Raw genomic sequence first — 20,482 nt, 5'->3', positions numbered from 1 at the left:
CAAGGGCTCAAGGCATAAAGTCAGGCACTCATGTGGCTGCCATCGGACACAGGTAGGTAAGATATCAGCTGAGACCCCTCCTCGCAGAAGGGGGCAAGATTTCAGCTCTTTGGGGCATGTGTAACCTAACAGCCACAAGGAGAGAGCCGGTTTCACAAACGCTTAGAAATGGCTTCCACCTAAGCCTGGGCCAACTGACCATGCAGTTCACAGCGAAGAGGGATATGAACTCATGTTGCCCCAAGAACCGGGCCACTCCACCTTGTTCCTAAAAGAAGCTTCTCCATTTTGAGTTTTCAAATAGCAACCATGACTCCAAGTGGCCCTCGGGTTGTCTTTACCCTCCCAACCATTCCTGGTCTGGGTTTCTCCTTAAGAGGGTCAGCGACCCCAGGTGAGGAGGCCAAAGGGAGCCAGTGATGGACAAGTCGGGGTGAAGTTGCTTGTCAGACCTGCCCCCATTCGGTGCCAGGCACGCTCTCCAAGGTGGCCGCGTCCACCGCGGGCCTGTCCTGCTCACCCTGGCGTCTGGAAGCGTTTCTCAGTCTCATGACTGGCTTTGGCTTCAGTTGGGAAACTTTCCTGTCTAGGAGTCCTTGGCGCCGTGCCCGGTTTTGGAGAAGGGCATCTCCTTGCGCTTCCCTTCTGATGTCCTCCGAACGCAGCTTAACTTTGCAAGGCTCTTGATGTAGGCGAGTGGCCAGAGGCTGAATCCCGGCGGACCTCGCCACGCGTTCTCTGAAGACCCTTGAGCCCCTCCCCAGAGTCAGGCGCGGCACCCCAGCGCCCCAACAAGGGGCCCCAGAGGTTCCCGCTCTTATCCCTGACAACTCTGGGAAGGTGCCCTGTCCAGCCCGACGTCCCCCTCGAGTCTCCGTGGGGCTCATCTCTGACGCCAGGGCCACCGCACCAGCCCCCTGTGCTCCCCCGACCCGAAGACTCGGCAGCAGGTGGCAGGGGCGGCGCCCGAGTGGGCGAGGGAAGGGGAGGGCGCGGACGTCGGGCACCCGGGCGCGCGGAGCAGCGCAGCCGCCGGCATCGCGCGGTCCGCGCCTCGCCTCGCCCGCCCCCGCCACCCCGCGCGCCCCCGACGCCGAGCGCCGCACAGCGCCCCCGGCGCCCCCCGCCGGCCTCCGCCCGCAGCTGCAGCCGGTTCCGCGCGCCCTGTCCCCGGCAAGCGCCGACTCGCTCGCTGGCAGCTTCGCGGACGCCCCCGGGCCGAGCGGCGGTGCGCTCCGGTGCCAGACCCATAGTACAGACGCCCCGGGGCCGGTTGACTGCCGCACCTTTGCGTCCTCCAAGATGAATGTGAGGCGGGTGGAAAGCATCTCGGCGCAGCTGGAGGAGGCGAGCTCCACAGGCGGTAGGATGCAGTGAGCATGCGAGTGGGCGCCCGCTTCCGCCCCCTTCCCTGACAGGCTGAGACGGGGCTGCCCCTCGCTTGTCTGGGGACGCTTGTTGCCTTGGCTGCATGAGACAGTCACTCAGGCGAGACTGGGAAGGGGAGGCGGGAGCGGCGGGAATGAGGTGCCACAGAGAAGGGGTGCATGCGAGGTCCAGGTCGGGGACGCAAAGCTGTTTGAAGTGTGTTTGAAACTCGCCGGTGGCACGGTCCCCTGCGAACCTGTGCGTACTTTTGCCTTCTCTGAAAATTTCCAAGATTGTTTATGCACCTGCCAGATGACTCCAGACCACAGGCTTCTTTCCCCGAACACCCGGGACTAAATGAGCTGAAGTAGTATTGATCCTCTCCCTCCACTTTCCCCTTACACTCCCATGCATTTCCTCAAGCCTTAAAACTGTTTTCATCCCCGGGATAATATGCGCGGGATCTTGCCTACGACAGGTTCTTCCGCAGGAGCCTATGTCTTGGTTTATTGCTGGCATCAGTTTAATGTGTTCAGAGGAAGTAGTCCCCGGCAGCACTTGGAGATAATTTATACGCGCACAGCCTTGCAAGGGGACTGGACGCTGCGCAGGGAGCTGGGCTTTCCGAGAAAGCACGGAACGGAGATGTTCCCTGAGTTTAGTGGGACCCATAGCGAAACGGGTGACGATGCCCTGCCGCGAAGCGTCTTGGGTTGCTTTGATTTGATGCGCGGTGGCTTTGATGTGTACGGAGTTTCATAGAGGAGCCCTGAATAGGACGAAGGTGGTTGTCGGGAACAGGACAGTGATAGAGAACTGGACGTTCCCAGATTATATAAGGGAGGGGTGTCACACGTGGCAGCTCAGCTGGGGTTTACAGGGTGAAGACCTTGGCCTTGAGGGCTGTGTAGTCACAAGGAAAGTTGTCTCTGTGGGTATTGAGGAATTCAGCCTCAACACCTGTTCCTTTCACTGGAATTTATGATCACGAGTAACGGACATCACTCTTTCTCCTCTTCCCACCAATGGACACCAGTCTCACTTGAATATGAAATTTTAAAGGGGAAAGTCTGGTCCTTTATAGGCTGGGAATAATATGGCCATCGGCTTCAAAGCCCCAAATCTGACCTGTGGGGATGTTTAGCTCTGGTTAGGCTCGTGGCACTAGCTTCTCACTCTAGGATGTATCTTAAGAGGAATATTCGGCATCTTTCAGAGTTTGGCTTTTTATAACATTGTAATTACGAAAGGTTGGATGGTTGCTGGATCATGAGTTGTGTTCAAAAGCTCTGTCTTTGCAGTTCCTCACAAGGAGGATTGCGTGGAGAGCTAGCTGGCTTGTGAGGGACACACTCATGCACAGGACAGCAGAACCTCAAAGCGAGGGCAGGCTGCAGGCACATAGTCTTTGGAGCTGCATGGCCTGCGCTGTGTAACTACTCAGTGGTAGCAGCTTCTTGACTGGGCTGAGTTTCCAGTCAACCAGAAAGTGATGGAATCAGCATGTCCAGTGTGTTCACAGTGCCATGGTCTCTGTAAATGAGAAAGAAGACACATCATGAGTGGTAGAGTACATTCAAAATCTAATGTTAATTATGGAAAGCTTTCAGTGCCACCTCCAGAATCTGCATGAGTTCCTTGTTAGGAGAATTGAAAGGTACTGATGTTTATATCTCAGCCAGGATAAGGCCAGAAGAGAAGAGTTTCCTGTCAAGAACTGATTTAACACTGGTTTCTTTAATAGTAGTCACAAGTTGTGAGATTTCATTATGGGATAATGAGAAGAAAAAAACATAGTTTAGAGCATCTTATTTTAATCTTCTGGTTGTTTCAAAGTTAATGTTAGAGAATGATTCTCCAAATACATAGTCTGCATTATTTTCAAACGTATCCTTTAGTGCTTGGGTTATTTGTGCTCAGGTATAGAATGGGCTTCACTAAACCTAGGAGAGAAAGAACAATTTTCATTTCAAATGGATTCTGCTCTATTTTCACTTCTTGTTGTAAAATGGAAGCCCTTGGCATATTGTTCCCTTTTGGATGGGTGAGATGTTTGCATGACTTCCGAGCAACTGTGTGCTTTCCTTTGAATATATGTCTCTGGAACGGAGGCTTGTGAGGTGTCATCTTCAGAATTTAAACAGTTGAATGGGAGGATATGACAAAGAATTGTATGGAGAGAGAATGCAGGAATTTGTATGTGTTATGAATCGCCTTGGAGAAAGAGCATTGTAAAAATTGTATGGTGAGAGGCAAAGTGACAGAACTACATGAAACAAAGTAGAGGGGGAAACTTAGAAATAGTAGCATCAGTGTTGAGCTCTGGTACAAAACTTCGTAATACAGCCACAAATGCTCATTTGTTGCTATCTTTTCAGTAAGTAAAGGCATTTGATAGGCTAAATGATCAACACCATTCATCATTCACGGAAGCTGACCTCTGCTGTAAATTACAGAAATGCATGAATTGTAAGCAAGTATACTTAAGTAGGAGAGGCTTTTTTATCCAATCATGCCTTCCATTGGCTTCCGTGTTAAACGTGGAGGCTGCCCCTAGTTTTCATTGCATTGTTTATTCTCATGGTTTCCTCCCTTTCTATAAAACTCATCATAATCCTCCTGTCAGGATAGACAGAGAGGATAAATCAACTGTATATTTGAAGGAGTTTCTGAAATAGGGAAAGAAAAACCTACAGAATAAGTCACTGATGTCCTTAATTCGTGCTGACTTAGGGATGCCAGATGTTGTGTGATGTAATCTACAACTAAATGTGAGGAAGAAAATGCACATCTCAGTAGTAAACTGAAAAATATCTTCAGTTTTGACTTATCTGATGGATGTATTGTGATTTCAGCTTAACTTGCGTATTTATTAAGGACATGACAATCAAATTAATAGTTCTACAAGGAAAATACTGAAAAATCCATTCTGAACCTAACGGTCTTTTCATTGCAGAAGGCAATGTTCCTTTCTTTGTCAGACCAGTAGAAGTGGTTACTAAATGAATGATATGATAAAGTGCTAACATCTAGCAATCCCCTACCTACATTCTCTTCCACATAGCACTTTTTTTTTCCCTCAGAGCAGTGCTTGTGTTCCTATGAAATAATACTATGGATTGGTTTTGAAATTTATGAGTCATACAATATAAAATATGTATACAAGACTGTCAGAGAATGGTAGACCAGATAGTGGTTGATTCTTTTAAGTTTAAAATACTTGATTTGGGAAGGGTGTTTAAATTAGTGGCTAAGAGACTTGTGGCTTTTTCAGAGTATTTAGGTTGTACACCTGGCTCTACAGCCTCATTGCAGCTTCCTACTAACACAGATTCTGGGAACCAGGGGTGAGGACTCAAGTAATTGCATCCCTGATGCCCATATGGGAGACCTACATAGAGTTCGAGGGTTGGCTTCTGCCCTGTCCCAACCATTCCAGTCATTTGGGGAATAAACCAGCAGAAAGCAGCTCTTTCATGTCTCTTTACCTCTCAAATAAGGATTTTTTTAAAAAAATTTGTAATTCTTGCCCTTTAATTTTCCTTATAATATTCTAGAATACGTCAGGTAGCACTGCTTTAAAATATTGCATAGAAGAATGTTTATTTAATAGCCTCCCTCTTTAGGGACTATTACAAATAGATTGTGTGTGTGTGTGTGTGTGTGAGAGAGAGAGAGAGAGAGAATATGAATGTTTTATTTATGGGGGTTCTACCTTTCTTAAACATTTTAGATATTATACAATTGCACCCATTACTCTAAGTAATGGTACCTAAGTAAGGTTACCGAAGTACCCTTAGGTGTTGAACTACCCATTCACATCCCCCAAAATTGTCCATTTGGTGAAGGGTCCTAATGGTCTTGAGAGAGTTCTGAGAGACCTGTGTCTTGGCCCCTGCTTTATCTGGGGTACATAGCGTGAATTCTGATGTGTGACGTAGTATTTGCCCAACAATCAACATTGAATGAAAGGTTCTCCCTGGCTTTCTATGACATAGAATAATTCTAATTTTTCTTACTTCCCTCAGATGACTCTTCTTCTCTTTCTTTTTTTTTGCCCATTTTGCAAAACTTTACAAGATTCCGTTGAAGATTTTACTTATTTATTTCAAAGGCAGAGTTAGAGGCAGAGAGAGAGAGAGAGAGAGAGAGAGAGGGAGGTCTTCCATCTGCTGGTTCACTCCCCAGATGGCCACAATGGCCAGAGCTGCACGAGTCCAAAGCCAGGAGCTTCTTCTGGGTCTCCCACATGGGTGCAGGGGCCCAAGCTCTTGGGCCATCTTCCATTGCTTTCCCAGGCAATAGCAGAGAGCAGGATTGGAAGTGGAGCAGCCGGGACACCAACTGGCACCCATATGAGATGCTGGCACTGCAGGTGATGGCTTTACCTGCTATGCCACACGCTGGCCCCACAAGATTCTGTTTGAATGATCCTTTTCCTCTGTAGTCTCTGCTTAATCATACTGTGGTTTTGGTTCTTCTCTTGATGAATGGATTCCTTTAGTCTTCAATCTAGCCCAATCTTTGTTTTTTCAGTACTGCTGGCTATACCCATTAGCAAATTGTATCAGAACATTAAAGTTAACAGTCAGAAAAGACATGTTCTGTCTTGTAGAAACCATGTTATCCAGATTTTTCAAATTGTGACATCATTTTAGGGCCACACAGTTTAAAACGGCAGACATGTCTTCCTCTCTATGGTTTTCGCATCCGCTGTATTCAATCCATCACCAAGACTTGTTGATATTCTTCTGGCTTTTGTGCCTGTCTGCTTCTTCCATTCTCACAGTAGCCACCCAGTGTTCTGTTATTAGCATCAGTTCTGGGCCATGATGGCTACATCTTATTTGTACTAATTGCAATCCTCATTTAAAATCAATCAAATTTATGAAAACTCGAGTCGTATTTGCCTCCTATACAGAATCTGTCTTCTAATGTCTTCCTTTAGTTACACATGAAGAGTTATACTACTTGCTCAGGTTGATACTGAAGGCTGCCACATTTTGTTGACCAGCTTCATCCCAACATTATCTTCACCTTGGTCTGGATGGACTGTGGTTTTCACCTCGGTCTAAATACACTGAGCTGATACCTAGTCCCAAAACATAGCTCATGTTTTACACACTACCTAGAAGTAACTTCCTTCCCTGACATCGTATTGAGAATTCTGTGCATTCATTCAGACCCATTTCAAATGCAGTTTCCATCTCTTGAACCCTTACTGGTTTCTTCTACCTCTGTCCCTAAGAATTATTCTCCAAATTGGCAAAAGTTTTCCCCCTTCTACTTTGACATTGTATCTACAACAAAGCGGAATCGAGTAGGCATATTTGTTTCACCTGGAGCTGTTGCAACTCCTCAGTGGCAAGTATCACCCATGAATTACTCTTATCTGTACCCTGGTAAGTCTATAGTAGTGAGGTACCAAGGTGATGTTCTCTGAACTATTCACGTTCTTGTGTCCATAATGTGTGACTGTGGGAGTGTACCTTGCTTCTGAAGAAGAGCTTAGTATGTGACGATGCCCACTGAATATATACAGCAACAGGTGTTGTCATTTGTGTCTCCCCTTACTTGCAAAATTTTCCAGATCTATCACTTCAAAGAACTGTAGTTCAAAGGGTCCCCGGTAAGTGATTATCAAGTCTCCTGTTTTCTGCCCATACTCAAATAAAACAGTGGCAATAGTAGTCAATTATCCACCCTAAAATGTAATTGATTACTTGTACTACTTTAGGTTCATGTTACTGAGAGTGATCCTTTGCAGAATTTTCCTAAATTATCTGTTCTAACACACCTGCCGTCATTATTGTAAACCTTCCACCAGTTGACAGTTGACAAATCCATCCACTAGGGCAGTGGCTGTGGCAGAGAAAGGGAAAAATTTAAAAAAAAAAAAAAAAGCTGGAACATCATTCAGGGTATGCACATCCATGTCTTCAATGCATTTCTTAAATTGAATAAGACTGCACAATGAGAATTAGGCTGTGTTAGGTGGGAAAAGAAAATGGTGGCAGGGCTGAGATGTGGCTCTCAGCTTCTCACCATGTGGCTGTATCCCTTCTTGTCTAGACTCCTCACTGTGGGTTCCTGTATGTGCATATGTAAGGACATAGCATTAGAAAATCAGGATGAGGAGAGGTGCAACATTGATATATATTTTTAAAGATTTATTTACTTGAGAGGTAGAGATACAGAGAGAGGTCTTCCATCTGCTGGCTCATTCCCCAAATGGCTGCAATGCCTGGATCTGGGCCCATCTGAAGCCACGAGCCAGGGACTTTTCCCTGATTCACTATGTGGGTGCAGGGGCCCAAGCGCTTGAGCCATCTTCCACTGTTTTCCCAGGCCTTCAGCAGGGAGCTGGATCAGAAGTGGAGCAGCCAGATGCAATGTTTAAACACAGATGTTCTTCACGTGTTCTGACAATATAAGAAACCATTCGAATAGGGATATAGATGTAGAATTTTCCATATTAGGTGCTTGGCCCTCATGTCCATGTTAAAGGCTGATTTTCTTCTGGAGTGAACACAGCTAGTGTGGTTGAAAGGCTGTCTCACTGGAAATAGGTTGTCCATTGAAGCATCTTTTGGGAATATAACTGACCTTTTAGACATTTCTGTCCCTTACATATGCTACTCCAATTAGTTATTTAGGTTAAAAATAGTCGAAACATTTCATAGCAATGATTTAGAACTTTTGGTTACCTGCAATTTGAATTGGCTTAGGGAGATGTCCCCTCTTGTAGTCAGGCAGCATCTGCTCATGCATAGTGAATAAAAGGTCTTTAGGGAATTAGAACTGGAGTTTTTATAGGTCTTCTCTTTAAAAAGATTTTAGAGTAAAAATAGATTTTCATGTCCAGATGTGAACACTACTTAGTATTTTGAAGGATCATTTGAGTGAAACACTTTATGAAGAAATGACATAGTTGTAGCCCAAATGAGACTTAAAATCAAATTTAACTGTTAAAGTAACGAGTGCAGTCTACTGATTTCATATCTTGTTTGTGTTACTTCTGCATGTTGTGTTACATGTGCTATATTGTCCGCAAGCACATCCCCAAATCTGATTCTCTGTATTTCTTTTTTTTTGAGATGACATGACTTCCAAATGGCTTTATGAATTTTCATAATGATAGTGGGTGAATATGGCACATGTAGCTACCAAACTTTCCCACATGTCAGAATGGATATTCTGCCAGGGGCTTTATGTTGGATTGTAATTTTTTGTACTTCAGTGGATTTCGCCTTAATGAACTTGGTATAGCAAGATAAGCATGAGACAGCAGTGAAAGATGGCACAAGTGTTTGGGTGCCTCCCACCCACATAGAAGACCTGGGTGTAGGGCCTTTGCCCAGTGCTGGCCATTGTGGCCATCTGTGATGTGAACCAGCAGATGGAAGGTCTGTCTTTGCCTTTCTCTCTGTAACTTTCAAAATCTTTATTTTTTAAAGAAATTCATTAGGTATTTGCTCAGTACTCATTTAATAAAGAATACATGTTTAGTCCCTTTTCTATTTTTAACGTGTATTTTCATCCACTGAAAAGGCATGGCAATGCATAGAGATTAAAATCTTCAGTTTGCTGGTCTGTCACAGCCAAGGTTGGGTCTGTCACAGCCAAGGCTGGGTCAGGTCAAAATCGGGAGCCAGGAGCTCCATCTGTGTCTTGCATGTGGGTGGTAGCAACTCAAGTCCTTGAGCTGTTATCTGCTGCTTCCCAGCTGCATTAGCAGGGAGCTGGGTCAGAGCAGAATAGCTGGAACTCTGATCAGCCCTCCAATATCGGGTACACATGTCCCAAGCAGTGGCTTAATCTGCTGTCACCTATTCCATATACTAAACATGGATATTTTAAAATATCCATTCCTGTAACAGAGTTAAGCATGAATGAGATGGGTATTTAAAATCAAGATTACTTCCAGTTGGTGTGTCATTTTTTTTCCCAACTGGAAGCGCACAGTGGCATTGAACTTGACCTTTTTCTTTTCACAGTCTTAAAGGATAAAGCTAACTAAAGAACTGGGCTTGAAATTCTAGATCTACTCTACTGTATAATTTTTTTATTGCCTTCTATCTTTTCCAATTGCAACTTTTTTTTTTTTGGTCAACCACTGAAAGATGTCATGACACTACCCATTTAGAAGATTCTAAGACTTTCTACATGCTAGAGATATGAAGAAATGCACTTTTTCATAAAATAAACGTGATTTGAATGCTTTGAGAGTACAAAGAGTAGTAACTTTGGTTTAAAGATTGCCATAAAGGAATTGAATATTCGGCTCTCTTACTCCCAGTTTAAATAATGTTCCAGTAATAACAGGGACATTTCAAATCAGTAAAGGAATTTTTAAATTAAATGGAATATCACTCTAATTTAATGTTTCAGAATCAAACATTTATTGTAAGGATATTATTACATCTGACCTAATGTCATAAACACTTGAGAAAATTAGTTTCTATTAAACTCAAAGGAATTTCTTTGCCTCCAAACAGGAAAAAATTAAGTATTCAAAGGGACAGAGAGACCAGCACACACAAAGATGAGGGGAGAGAGCTCCAATCTACCGAAATACCTGCAATGATGGGCGCTGGACTGCAGCCAATGCTGAGAGCCAATAACTCCATTCAGGTCTCTCACATGGGTGACAGGAACCCAGTTATTTGAGACATTACCTGCTGAGTTCACTGCGACTGTATTAGGAGGAAGCTGGATTCAGGAGTCAGAGCCGAGGACTGAAGTGGGATGCAGATGTCTTAAACACCCGCCAATAGTTTTTAAATCTCAATTTCCATATCTTTGCAGAGACTGCCTTCAATTTGAGATTGCATTACTTCCTACTGTGTTGCATAGTATTATTGTACTCTTTTTACCTATTTCTTTGCTCTCCTGGTCTGGGTCCATCATAATTTCTTGGTGAAGTTATCTTTTAGAGGGTTGGTGTGGATTCAGACAATCACGTGCCTTGGATTCATCTGCAGGTTGTGTGGAGGTGAAACTGAAAAAATACAATAATAGACTGGGATGTAGTGTGAGGGAATTCTCCTATGATAGGCTTATCCACTAAATCTCAGTTATAGTATAGAGGTTGTCAGATAGCAATTTAGATATGTGGCCTTCTTAAAAACTAAAATGGACAGTAATATATACTAGCCCTTGTGATGCAATTTAAGTACAGAATTTGCTTCTAAATCCTATAACCCATCCTAGTTAAAGTTGTGGATATAGCTTCCAAATGAAAGTTACCTGTTAGTACTTGAATTGTTGGTCACTTCTTAAACTATGACAATGGAAAATCCATAAAAACTAATGGAAAATGCAAAAGTGCCATACTGGAAGGTTGAACTGTAGAGATAAATGAATAGAAACACTCAACTTAAAACAGTTCCATTTACTCTTGGATAGCTGAGGATAAGATTGTTTGTTTTTTGTGAATATGATTAGGATAGAATTTCAGATCTCAAATGAGAGTGAGAATCTCACCCTATGATAATTTTTGTTTTGATAGTTTCTGGAACATTTTTGAAGATGTTGGGCAAAAAATTATTCATTTAAAATGCATTTACTAATCAGCTATATATAACGTACTAGTAATATTTTGGAACATAAAAGGGTATGTTGGGTGTCTAGCATATGGGAGTTCTGATCTAAAATCTTAGCTTCCTTGTATACCCCGGAATTATACTTCTCATGGATTGTGTGTTAATTTTGTAGCACATTAGAGTTTACCATCTTCAAAGGCATGTGTTCAGGACCTTCTTAGCACCAGGTTTTATGACCTTGATAAAGGGTGGTGGTAGTTGCAGGACATGATTTATTGTGAAGTATTAAGTTGACGGAGCACAGAGAAGACCTCCTGTAATTACATGGTTTGTTATAAAGTCATCTTGGTTTCAGAGTCGCACAAGTATCACATAGAAAAACAGTATTAACCTGCCCCTAAATAATGTTATGAGTCTTCCATATCAGTGGGGGAGTACCCAAATGTGAGGCAACTGATTCTTCCATCAAATACTGAATATCTATCAGTATTGTTCTAAGTACAAGAACACAAAGATTAGATGGGAAACCCTGAATCTGGTTAGAGATAGACAATAAAAATCCCTATGGTAGCACCAAGGACAAAATGCTTTGGGAACGGATATTGGTAACCTCTTGCAGGCTGGATGGAGTCCAAGATATCATGACTAGGTGGGTCTGGAGGATGAGAGTGAGCTATCAGAAAAGATGGTGAATGGGATGATGAATATTTCAGGCAGAGAGAGCTATGATGCTAAGGTTTGGCTTAGAGGATGTGGTACAATCAGGAACCATACGTTCTGTGGGTTCTGGTAAAGGTGTGGGAGATATGAAAGGATTAGAGGTAGAGAGCTGAGAAGCAGTCACAATGAAGGCAGGAAGGCCCTGGGGGAATGGCTATTAAATTTTGATCAAGAGCAGAACATGGTCACTGCAGAGATGGTTAAATGGATAGGGAGGTGATAAAACGGCAGCCAAGGAGTCTTCTGTGGCAGTAATTGCAGGTGGACCATACTGAGGAACATAGCAAAGCTTTGGTCATGTGGTGGAGAGTGGAGAGTACACATGAGGCAATAGACTTTTCAAATGACAGATTGTTGTCGGAACCGAGAAGACAGACTGGTATGATTTTTCTGGCTTGGGTAACTGGTGGTAGTGTAAGTTTACTATGCTGGAAAAAAAAAAAAAAAGGAAAGTTTAGTTGAAAGAAAACGAGATAAATCTAAGAACTTTGAAACTTAAGGCCTTCTGGTATTATCAATAGAGACAATATCCAGTGGATACTTGGCTAAGAGAGTTGGATTATAGAACTGAGATTTGATTTTGTAGGCAGTGTAGAGTTAGTTGAATTTCACGGAGTGACAGAATAAGGAGCATTGCTTTTGCATAGATTTATAGGATGCATAAGCAACAAGATACCATAAGGAGGCTGTTGTACCTGTCTAGGCAAGAGAAAAGTCATTTGAACTAGAGTAAAGGCAGTGGGAATAGAAAGGTGAGATGGCTGGGGAGGAGAAAGATGGCAAGACTGGTCACTGGAGTTCCTCGTGTTGCTGTTACGGAAAGTGAGGAACATGAGGAGGAACAGGTTTTAAAGGGGAGCTAATGTACTCATCTTTGGAAATAATGATTTTTGACATGCAAGGAAATCATCCTGGTCAAACTGTCCCAAAGGCAATTGGAAATGTAGAGTTCAAGTTTAACTCATTTCAGAGAAGTACACATTGAATCAGCATCCTGCATTATGATGAGTGTTACTGAGAGATTGAGACAGTCTTGTTCCTGAGAAGCTGGCCATGAAACTAAATTGGAGGCTAAGATCTGGGAATGACAGAAATATACAGAGATAGTGGTAACTGAAGTTGTGAGACTGGATAAAGGACAGCTTCTAGAGTTAGAACAGTGAAGAGTAAGGGTGGAAGATGGTGAAATCCTAGAAATGTGTTAAAACTGGTGAAGAAATTGGTGAGGTGCCTGACACAAGAAGGTCTATTCTTGTCAACTTAGAGTGTAAGAGTTTCAAGAAACTGATCTAATAGGTTAATGAAACATCAAGAATGTTGGCTAAAGACAAGACTTTAAAAAGTCTGAACTAGGGTTCCCTTAATAAATGGGTCTGCTACTGTGAGACTTGAGAATACACTTGGCTTCTCTGTACCTCGGTTTCATTTTGCCCCACTCTGTTGGTTTCTTTGTGCTTTGGAATCCCTGAAAATGTTTCTTCTCTGACAATTTCATCTAATATAACAATCCATTGTGTGTGTCTCCAATCTCTTAACCTACGTTTCTTTCCTTCAGAGGTTTTGTGTACTCCTTAAAATACATCTGTATATGTATATCCTATACTGATATTTGTATATATACTATATAAATATGTATATATTAACATCTATATTGTAATGCTATGATAAATACATAATATCTATTGTATATTTTCTACCTTATTAAAATGTTCTCAAATGTATGTTGAATAGTGGATCAATGAATAGAACCTATTGCATTAGATTTACCTGAGGATTAACAAAATTAAGCACAGTGCCTTACATATAGTTAGGGCCTGACAGAAATAACTTGTGATCACTTTATAATTATATAGCCTGAGAAAATGTCCTGTGGCCATGAGGATGGGTAGTCATGGAGTGCCATGTTGAGGGGTCTAGGGAAGGTATAAACTGAGGAAGTGGTACTCAGTTTCAGAAGGGGTAGATCTGGTTCTCTATTACAAATAGAGGGTAAAAGAAATCCAGGGGGATCTTCTTGGGATGACCTTGCAGGGAGAAGCTCAGCTTTGAACAACTAGTGGGTTCAGTGAGACTAAGAAAAAGATTATACAGCAGGTGACACCAAGGAATTTGTGGAAATAGCAGTTTGCATGGAGTACATGATAGTCTGAGATATGTGAGGCTGAGACAGGAGACCAGGGAGAGTCCTAAAAATGGATTTGTGTAATGGCTAAGTATGCAAGATTCCTGAACACAATGATGCTATAAAAACCACAGTGCCACACACAATTATTCTTAGGTGTTTAAATTTTAACTGAAAAGTGATCCCTGTTAAATACAACAGTGGGAATAAGAGAGGGAGGAGATGTACAATTTGGGACATGCTCAATCAGACTTGCCCCAAATGATGGAGTTAGAAACGTGCCAGGGGATTCCAATACAATCCCATCAAGGTGGCAGGTACCAATGCCATCTCACTAGTCCAAGTGATCAATTCCTGTTCACAATTGATCACACTGAGAGGTCTAAGATTGAAAGGGATCACACAAACAAGTCTAGTGTCTGCTAATACTAACTGATAGAATCAAAAAGGGAGAGAACGATCCATCATGGGAAACGGGATACACAGCAGACTCATAGAATGGCAGATGTCCTAAATAGCACTCTGGCCTCAGAATCATCCCTTAAGGCATTCAGATCTGGCTGAAGACCCCATGAGAGTATTTTAGGCATGGAAAACCAAGACACTCTGAGGGGGGGGGTGAGAAGACCTAAATGAAAGATCTCTGCGGGTGAGATCCCAGTGGAAAGAACAGGGCCATCAAAGAAGGAGGTACCTTTCTCTGAAGGGAGGAGAGCACTTCCACTTTGACTATGACCCTGTTGGAATAAGATCAAAGTCGACGAACTCAAAAGGCTTCCATAGCCTTGGCAACTCATGACTAGAGCCTAGGGAGATTACTGATGCCATAAGCAAGAGTGTCAAATTGTTAAGTCAACAGGAGTTATTGTGTACTTACTTCTCATGTGGGATCTGTCCTTAATGTGTTGTCCAATGTGAAGTAATGCTATAACTAGTACTCAAACAGTATTTTACACTTTGTGTTTCTGTGTGGGTGCAAACTGATGAAATCTTTACTTAATATATACTAAATCGATCTTCTGTATATAAAGAGAATTGAAAATGAAAAAAAGAAAATTAAAAATGAATCTTAATGAAGAATGGGATGGGAGAGGGCGTAGGAGATGGGATGATTTGGGGGTGGGATAGCAGGTATAGGGGAAAGAACTGCTATATTCCAAAAGCTGTACCTATGAAATTTTATTAAAGCTTTCTAAAAAGATAAAAAAACCCACAGTGCCTTAAGAGTCCTCTTGTCCTAGTGTAAAGAAAATACTGAAGTGACAGTCTTTTGGTGGAGAAGTTGTTTGAGAAGCCATCAAATTGGATGGGTTTTTGGAAAGATTCTGGAAGGGTGTTGGTGGCAGAGTGATTCCTGAGCATTATGTATGGCTTTGGTAACTGATTAAATGTGCAGGTGGAATCGGAGAAGCAGGAGTCATGGATCTACTCCTAGACAGGCTCTGTCTCCAGCTTGGGAGACAGATAATTATGGGAAGATAATTTCCCAAAGACAGAAGAAAAGCATGTGTGCGTGTGTGTGTGTGTGTGTGTGTAGGATCAAGAGCATTTGGCTCAATCTTAAGTTTGGAGATCTAGAGGGATAGCCTGGAAAGGGGAACAACCAGATACTTTGGAATATCTCTTTTAATGATGAGTAAGTTAATACTCAAAGGGGTTAAGCGTGTTTCCTAAAGCTACACAGTTAGTGATTGGGATAGTGGGGATAGTAACAAAACAATATTAACTGAGGCAATCTAACTCCACAACCTGCCCTTCATGCTCTTATTTCTTTCCTCTCCTGCCCAGAGAGGGCGGGAACAGTAAAATGACACTCTGGGCTGAAGGGGTATTGTTTTGGGAGGGATGGCCTGGCATAGACTGAGTACTTAACTAGTTCGGTATTACATGGAATTTAACAGAAAATAACTATAAAAAATCCCTGTCTGTTTCTGTTTTCACATCCAGTGTAAAAATCCGAGGTCAGTAGCCATTGAATCTAGGTGGTCATGCATAGGAAGAGGAAACCTTGATTTCTAGCTTTTTGAGTTTGAAAAAAAAAATGAGCATTAATGCCTGAGGAGTTTGAATGGCAATGGAAGTAACTTGGCAAGCCTTGTGGAACTTGAGTTGATGTGCTGACTGAAAGAACAGTATGGGAAAACTGGTATCCATGTAAGAGTCTGTTTGCATCCTGGGTAGTGGACATATAGTGCACAGGTAGATTGTAATGGATGTATCTCATCCCAGGCGAAGTTACGATTTTTTTATCTAGGGCATTTCATTTGTTTGATCGTGTGTTTGAATCTCTAATAGCTTCTTAGAAAAACTGAGCACAGGCAATCTTGCAGAGGCTAACCTAGAATATATAACTTTATTGCAAATGATGAACCCCAGCAATGCTCTATCCTGCCAGAATAAGTTGTGCATCTTTTTGTACTGTTCCTTAATGAATTTGGTTTAATTAATTGTTTAGCATCTGCTGACACAGTAAAAAGAATGCAGATATTTCCAAGACTCCTGGGGACACCCAAATATTTACTGAACAATGCATAGTGAAATGCCTTTAAATGCACTGATAAAAAAGCAGTTAAATATTATTTTAGCTATTTGGTACACCTATCTTCTATCAATGCAATGAGCTAGTACTGAAGAAGTTTAGAGACAACCTTTTCTCTTTGGATATAAAGACATATTTCCCTCAGCTTTTCTCCAACTGACATAGTTATTTAGCACTAGTTCTTATTCAAACAATGTGCTGGGTGCTTGAAGGAATACAGATATTGTCCCTGTCCTTACATGGTTAGCAAGGAAGAAAGACCTTTGACAACATAGTGGGAGTATGCAGAGAACTTTAGAACAGTGAGTACAAGATGCTATAGGAACATATGGGGAAAAACTTAATATGTTTCAGAGATCAGAAAATAACTCAAAGTAGAAATGAAGTTGACACTTGAATTATACTTAGGAACAAGAGTAGAGAACATAGTTCAAGAACTGAACAAAGTCCAGGAAAAAATAGAGAAAAATTGTGAAAAAAGGTACTACTGGAAAGGCAGACAGGGTCCAGTTGGTTGAGAGTTAACAGTTTTCATCCTAAGGGAAATGAGAAGTCCTCAGATTTTAAGTGTGGGAACTAGATAACCAAATAGCCACATGGCATCATCCCACCAATACACAGCTTAAGGCACTTATCCTAATGATTAGTACACTCTCAACAACACCTTTATACTGCTTGGCTTTGCAGGATCTGGAATCGCTCTTATCCTCTGTTAAATTTTTTTGGGGAGGGTTTTCACTTTCCTCTTCAGACTCCTGAAAGTTGACATTGGCCTGTTATTTAGAACTAATGATGCTAATCATCTGATATTTAGGTCAGTAATCTCAAGTGTTTAGATTATGTAACCCTATCTGTTAAATCTTCATAAATTGTACATATATAATTAAAGTATATATTCGAAAATTAGTAAATGTTGACTTCCTTATTTTCTTGGCTGATAATAGACATAATAAAATTTTTTTCCCTTGGTACCCAGGTATGCATACTCTGTGGCTCCACACTGGACTTAGGACACATAAGTCTGGTTATCTCATCCTTGTATCTGACCATAAAAATTAGGCATGCTTGGTTGACTAACCTGCCATATTTGAAGCCTGTCAGGATAGCAGTGAGGTGATACCAGGAACCTCTTATGAGGATTTTCTCCTCACTTTTTTTTTTTTTTGACAGGCAGTGTGGACAGTGAGAGAGACAGAGAGAAAGGTCTTTCTTTTCCATTGGTTCACCTCTCAATGGCTGCTGCAGCTGGTACGCTGTGACCGGAGCACCACACTGATCTGAAGCCAGGAGCCAGGTGCTTCTCCTGGTCTCCCATGGGGTGCAGAGCCCAAGCACTTGGGCCATCCTCCACTGCACTCCTGGGCCACAGCAGAGAGCTGGACTGGAAGAGGAGCAACTGGGACAGAATCCCGCGCTCCGACTGGGACTAGAACCCAGTGTGCTGAATTATTGGCACTAACATGGACATTTTCTGACTTAACCACAGAGAACTCTTCTGTTTCTCTTTCTTGAATCCATGCAATGTGGAACTGATGCCTTGTGACTTCTTGGGAAACTTGAGTCAGCATAATCATATGCAATGTGCAACTGCAGATTTTCTCATGGAAAGATTGTTATAGACCTCCATAGGAAGGGATAGTTTTCATCGACAAGGCTGTGCTTTAGTTATTGCAGATTCTATGGTAATTGCATATTTGTGTTCTTGGTGCAAAGAAGTGAAAGATGGGCTCTAATTAGAGATGATGAGCTATAAGGATAGGCAAAAGCCACCACAGTAATGCATGTTAATACTCCAATTTCATGATGGCCTTACTCATAATATAGACAAATATTTTTGACTAATGACATTTTTCTGGATCCTGAATTGGTCTTTGAAATTTAGAACCCATGAGTATAGAAATTATTGTTAATTGAATCTCCCATGAGTCTAGAATGATGTCTGCCTTTTGTAAGCTCTCAAATACGTGTTAAATGAATAACCACAGCAAAATGCACCCTTTGCTTGTAGGTGATTGGTAGTTAGACAAATAACTCTCAGGTCAGTATGACTTACTGTCGCTCCCCCACTCGCGAAGGAACGACACCGGTCCTTCCCGGATTTGCTGCTGCTTCCCCGCCTCCGTGGAGGAGCGGCACCAACGAGCTCTCCGACTGACTCTCTCAGGGGCCCCGCATGTTGTGTGTCTCCCCCTTTTATAGTCCTCTCCCACCAAACCGTGCTGTGCTGCCCACATGCTGAGCACGCCGCTCTCTTCCAATCAGAGGTTGGATCAGTAATCAGCTAATTGACTAAGCAGCTGTGTAAGATTTGTTTACTCCCTCTCAGCCCCATATGATGGGAGATCAGATGCATAGTTAGTTTCAGTCCACAGTTTCAGTACTTATTTCTCTCCTGGGCGCCCCGCCATGTTGCGGGAGACGGACCCTGCTCCCCACACTTAAGCGCTCCAGTAGAGGAACATGCCGAATTTGGTTGGAGCAAAGGTACAGAAATAAGTTCCTGCCTAGGGAAGATAAGGAAACACAGCAGAGGAAAATGGCACCTCAATTGGATATATTTTTTTATTTTTGACAGGCAGAGTGGACCGAGAGAGAGAAAGGTCTTCCTTTGCCATTGGTTCACCCTCCAATGGCAGCCATGATGCATTGCGCTGATCTGAAGCCAGGAGCCAGGTGCTTCTCCTGGTCTCCCATGGGGTGCAAGACCCAAGGACTTGGGCCATCCTCCACTGCACTCTCTGGCCACAGCAGAGAGCTGGCCTGGAATAGGGGCAACCGGGACAGAATCCGGTGCGCCAACCAGGACTAGAACCTGGTGTGCCGGCGCCGCTAGGTAGAGGATTAGCCTATTGAGTCGTGGCACCTGCCTCAATTGGATATTTTTAAAATGTGTTGATTTATTGTGTAGAAGAGAGGTGAAGGAATTTAGAGGTAGTAAGAGCAGTCTGTGTGAATAATCAGATAAGCATGGAAATTCAGACATCATTCAGTGGGTGGGGAGATTGTCCATGTGTCCTGAATCAGTGAGGAGGTTGTATCCAAAACCAACGATGAAAGTATAGATGGTGAGAGACAGATTCAGACCCTTGCTTTTGTGGTTATGGAGTTTGAACTAAAATGCTTATGCTATCTAATATTGTGAAGCCAGGCAATGACAATAACTTCTGTTAGAAGAAAATTAAGGTTGTAGTTCCAAAGAAGTCAAGGATACTAGTTGGAAAAGTCTACATACATACTGTAGGGTGGAAGATCTGAATTAAGACAGTGTGATCTGGGCCGGCGCCGTGGCTCAATAGGCTAATCCTCCACCTTGCGGCGCCGGCACACCGGGTTCTAGTCCCGGTCGGGGCGCCGGATTCTGTCCCGGTTGCCCCTCTTCCAGGCCAGCTCTCTGCTATGGCCAGGGAGTGCAGTGGAGGATGGCCCAGGTGCTTGGGCCCTGCACCCCATGGGAGACCAGGAAAAGCACCTGGATCCTGGCTCCTGCCATCGGATCAGCGCGGTGCGCCGGCTGCAGCGGCGGCCATTGGAGGGTGAACCAACGGCAAAAGGAAGACCTTTCTCTCTCTGTCTCTCTATCTCACTGTCCACTCTGCCTGTCAAAAAAAGACAGTGTGATCTGTAGAATAGTCTTGTTAGCTTTAACCAGAGTGGTATAAGCAGGTCAAACCAGTAGATATTAGGTGTGGGTGTAAGAGGAAGACATGTAGGAATAGAAAAGATTTCCACAAGTCTAGCTTTAATCTTTAATATAAATCATTGGGTTTACAGTTTATTTAGAATATATTGAGGTCAAGATTTTGGCAGAGAAGATAAGAGATAGCCAGCAGGCAGTTCAAATACATATCTTGATCTCAGAAGAGGCTCGAAGTGTTGAGGTAGGCAACAGTGGATTTCAAGTAAAGCCATGAAAACAGAAGTCACTTAGGTTAAGAATGAGGCTGAATGCACTGTTAGAGAAGGAGGGACTAAAAATAAGCACTGTGCCAAGAAGGCAGCAGCGCAGGAGTCAGAGATGGAATGTATCAGAGGTAACAGGGATGACAGCCAGGAGGCGTACTGTGCATGCCAAGAGAAGGAAACTTTTCCAATACTTGGTCAATTACCTTAAGTGCTGTGCATGGTTGAGTAAAATGAGAACTAAGCATTGGGCAGTTAGGCACATGAAGCACTGTAGGTGGAGCAGAG

General features: G+C 42.9%; 1 protein-coding gene across 2 annotated transcripts in view; it reads left to right on the top strand.

The window, feature by feature from the left end:
- The first annotated feature begins 1,086 nt into the window (after window positions 1–1,086).
- KCNIP4 (potassium voltage-gated channel interacting protein 4) overlaps window positions 1,087–20,482 on the top strand; it is a 1,213,489-nt gene continuing 1,194,093 nt past the window's right edge. Inside the window, exon 1 of one of the 2 annotated variants that reach the window (XM_051842102.2) lies at window positions 1,087–1,363. In XM_051842102.2, the coding sequence (XP_051698062.1) occupies window positions 1,303–1,363 (61 nt within the window). In that variant the 5' untranslated portion in view covers window positions 1,087–1,302. The remainder of the gene's footprint in view (window positions 1,364–20,482) is intronic. The other variant, XM_051842088.2, reaches the window with a different exon arrangement.

This window comes from Oryctolagus cuniculus, chromosome 2 (assembly GCF_964237555.1).
Source record: "Oryctolagus cuniculus chromosome 2, mOryCun1.1, whole genome shotgun sequence".
Lineage (NCBI taxonomy): Eukaryota > Metazoa > Chordata > Mammalia > Lagomorpha > Leporidae > Oryctolagus > Oryctolagus cuniculus.
This window is presented reverse-complemented; position numbering and strand designations above follow the sequence as displayed.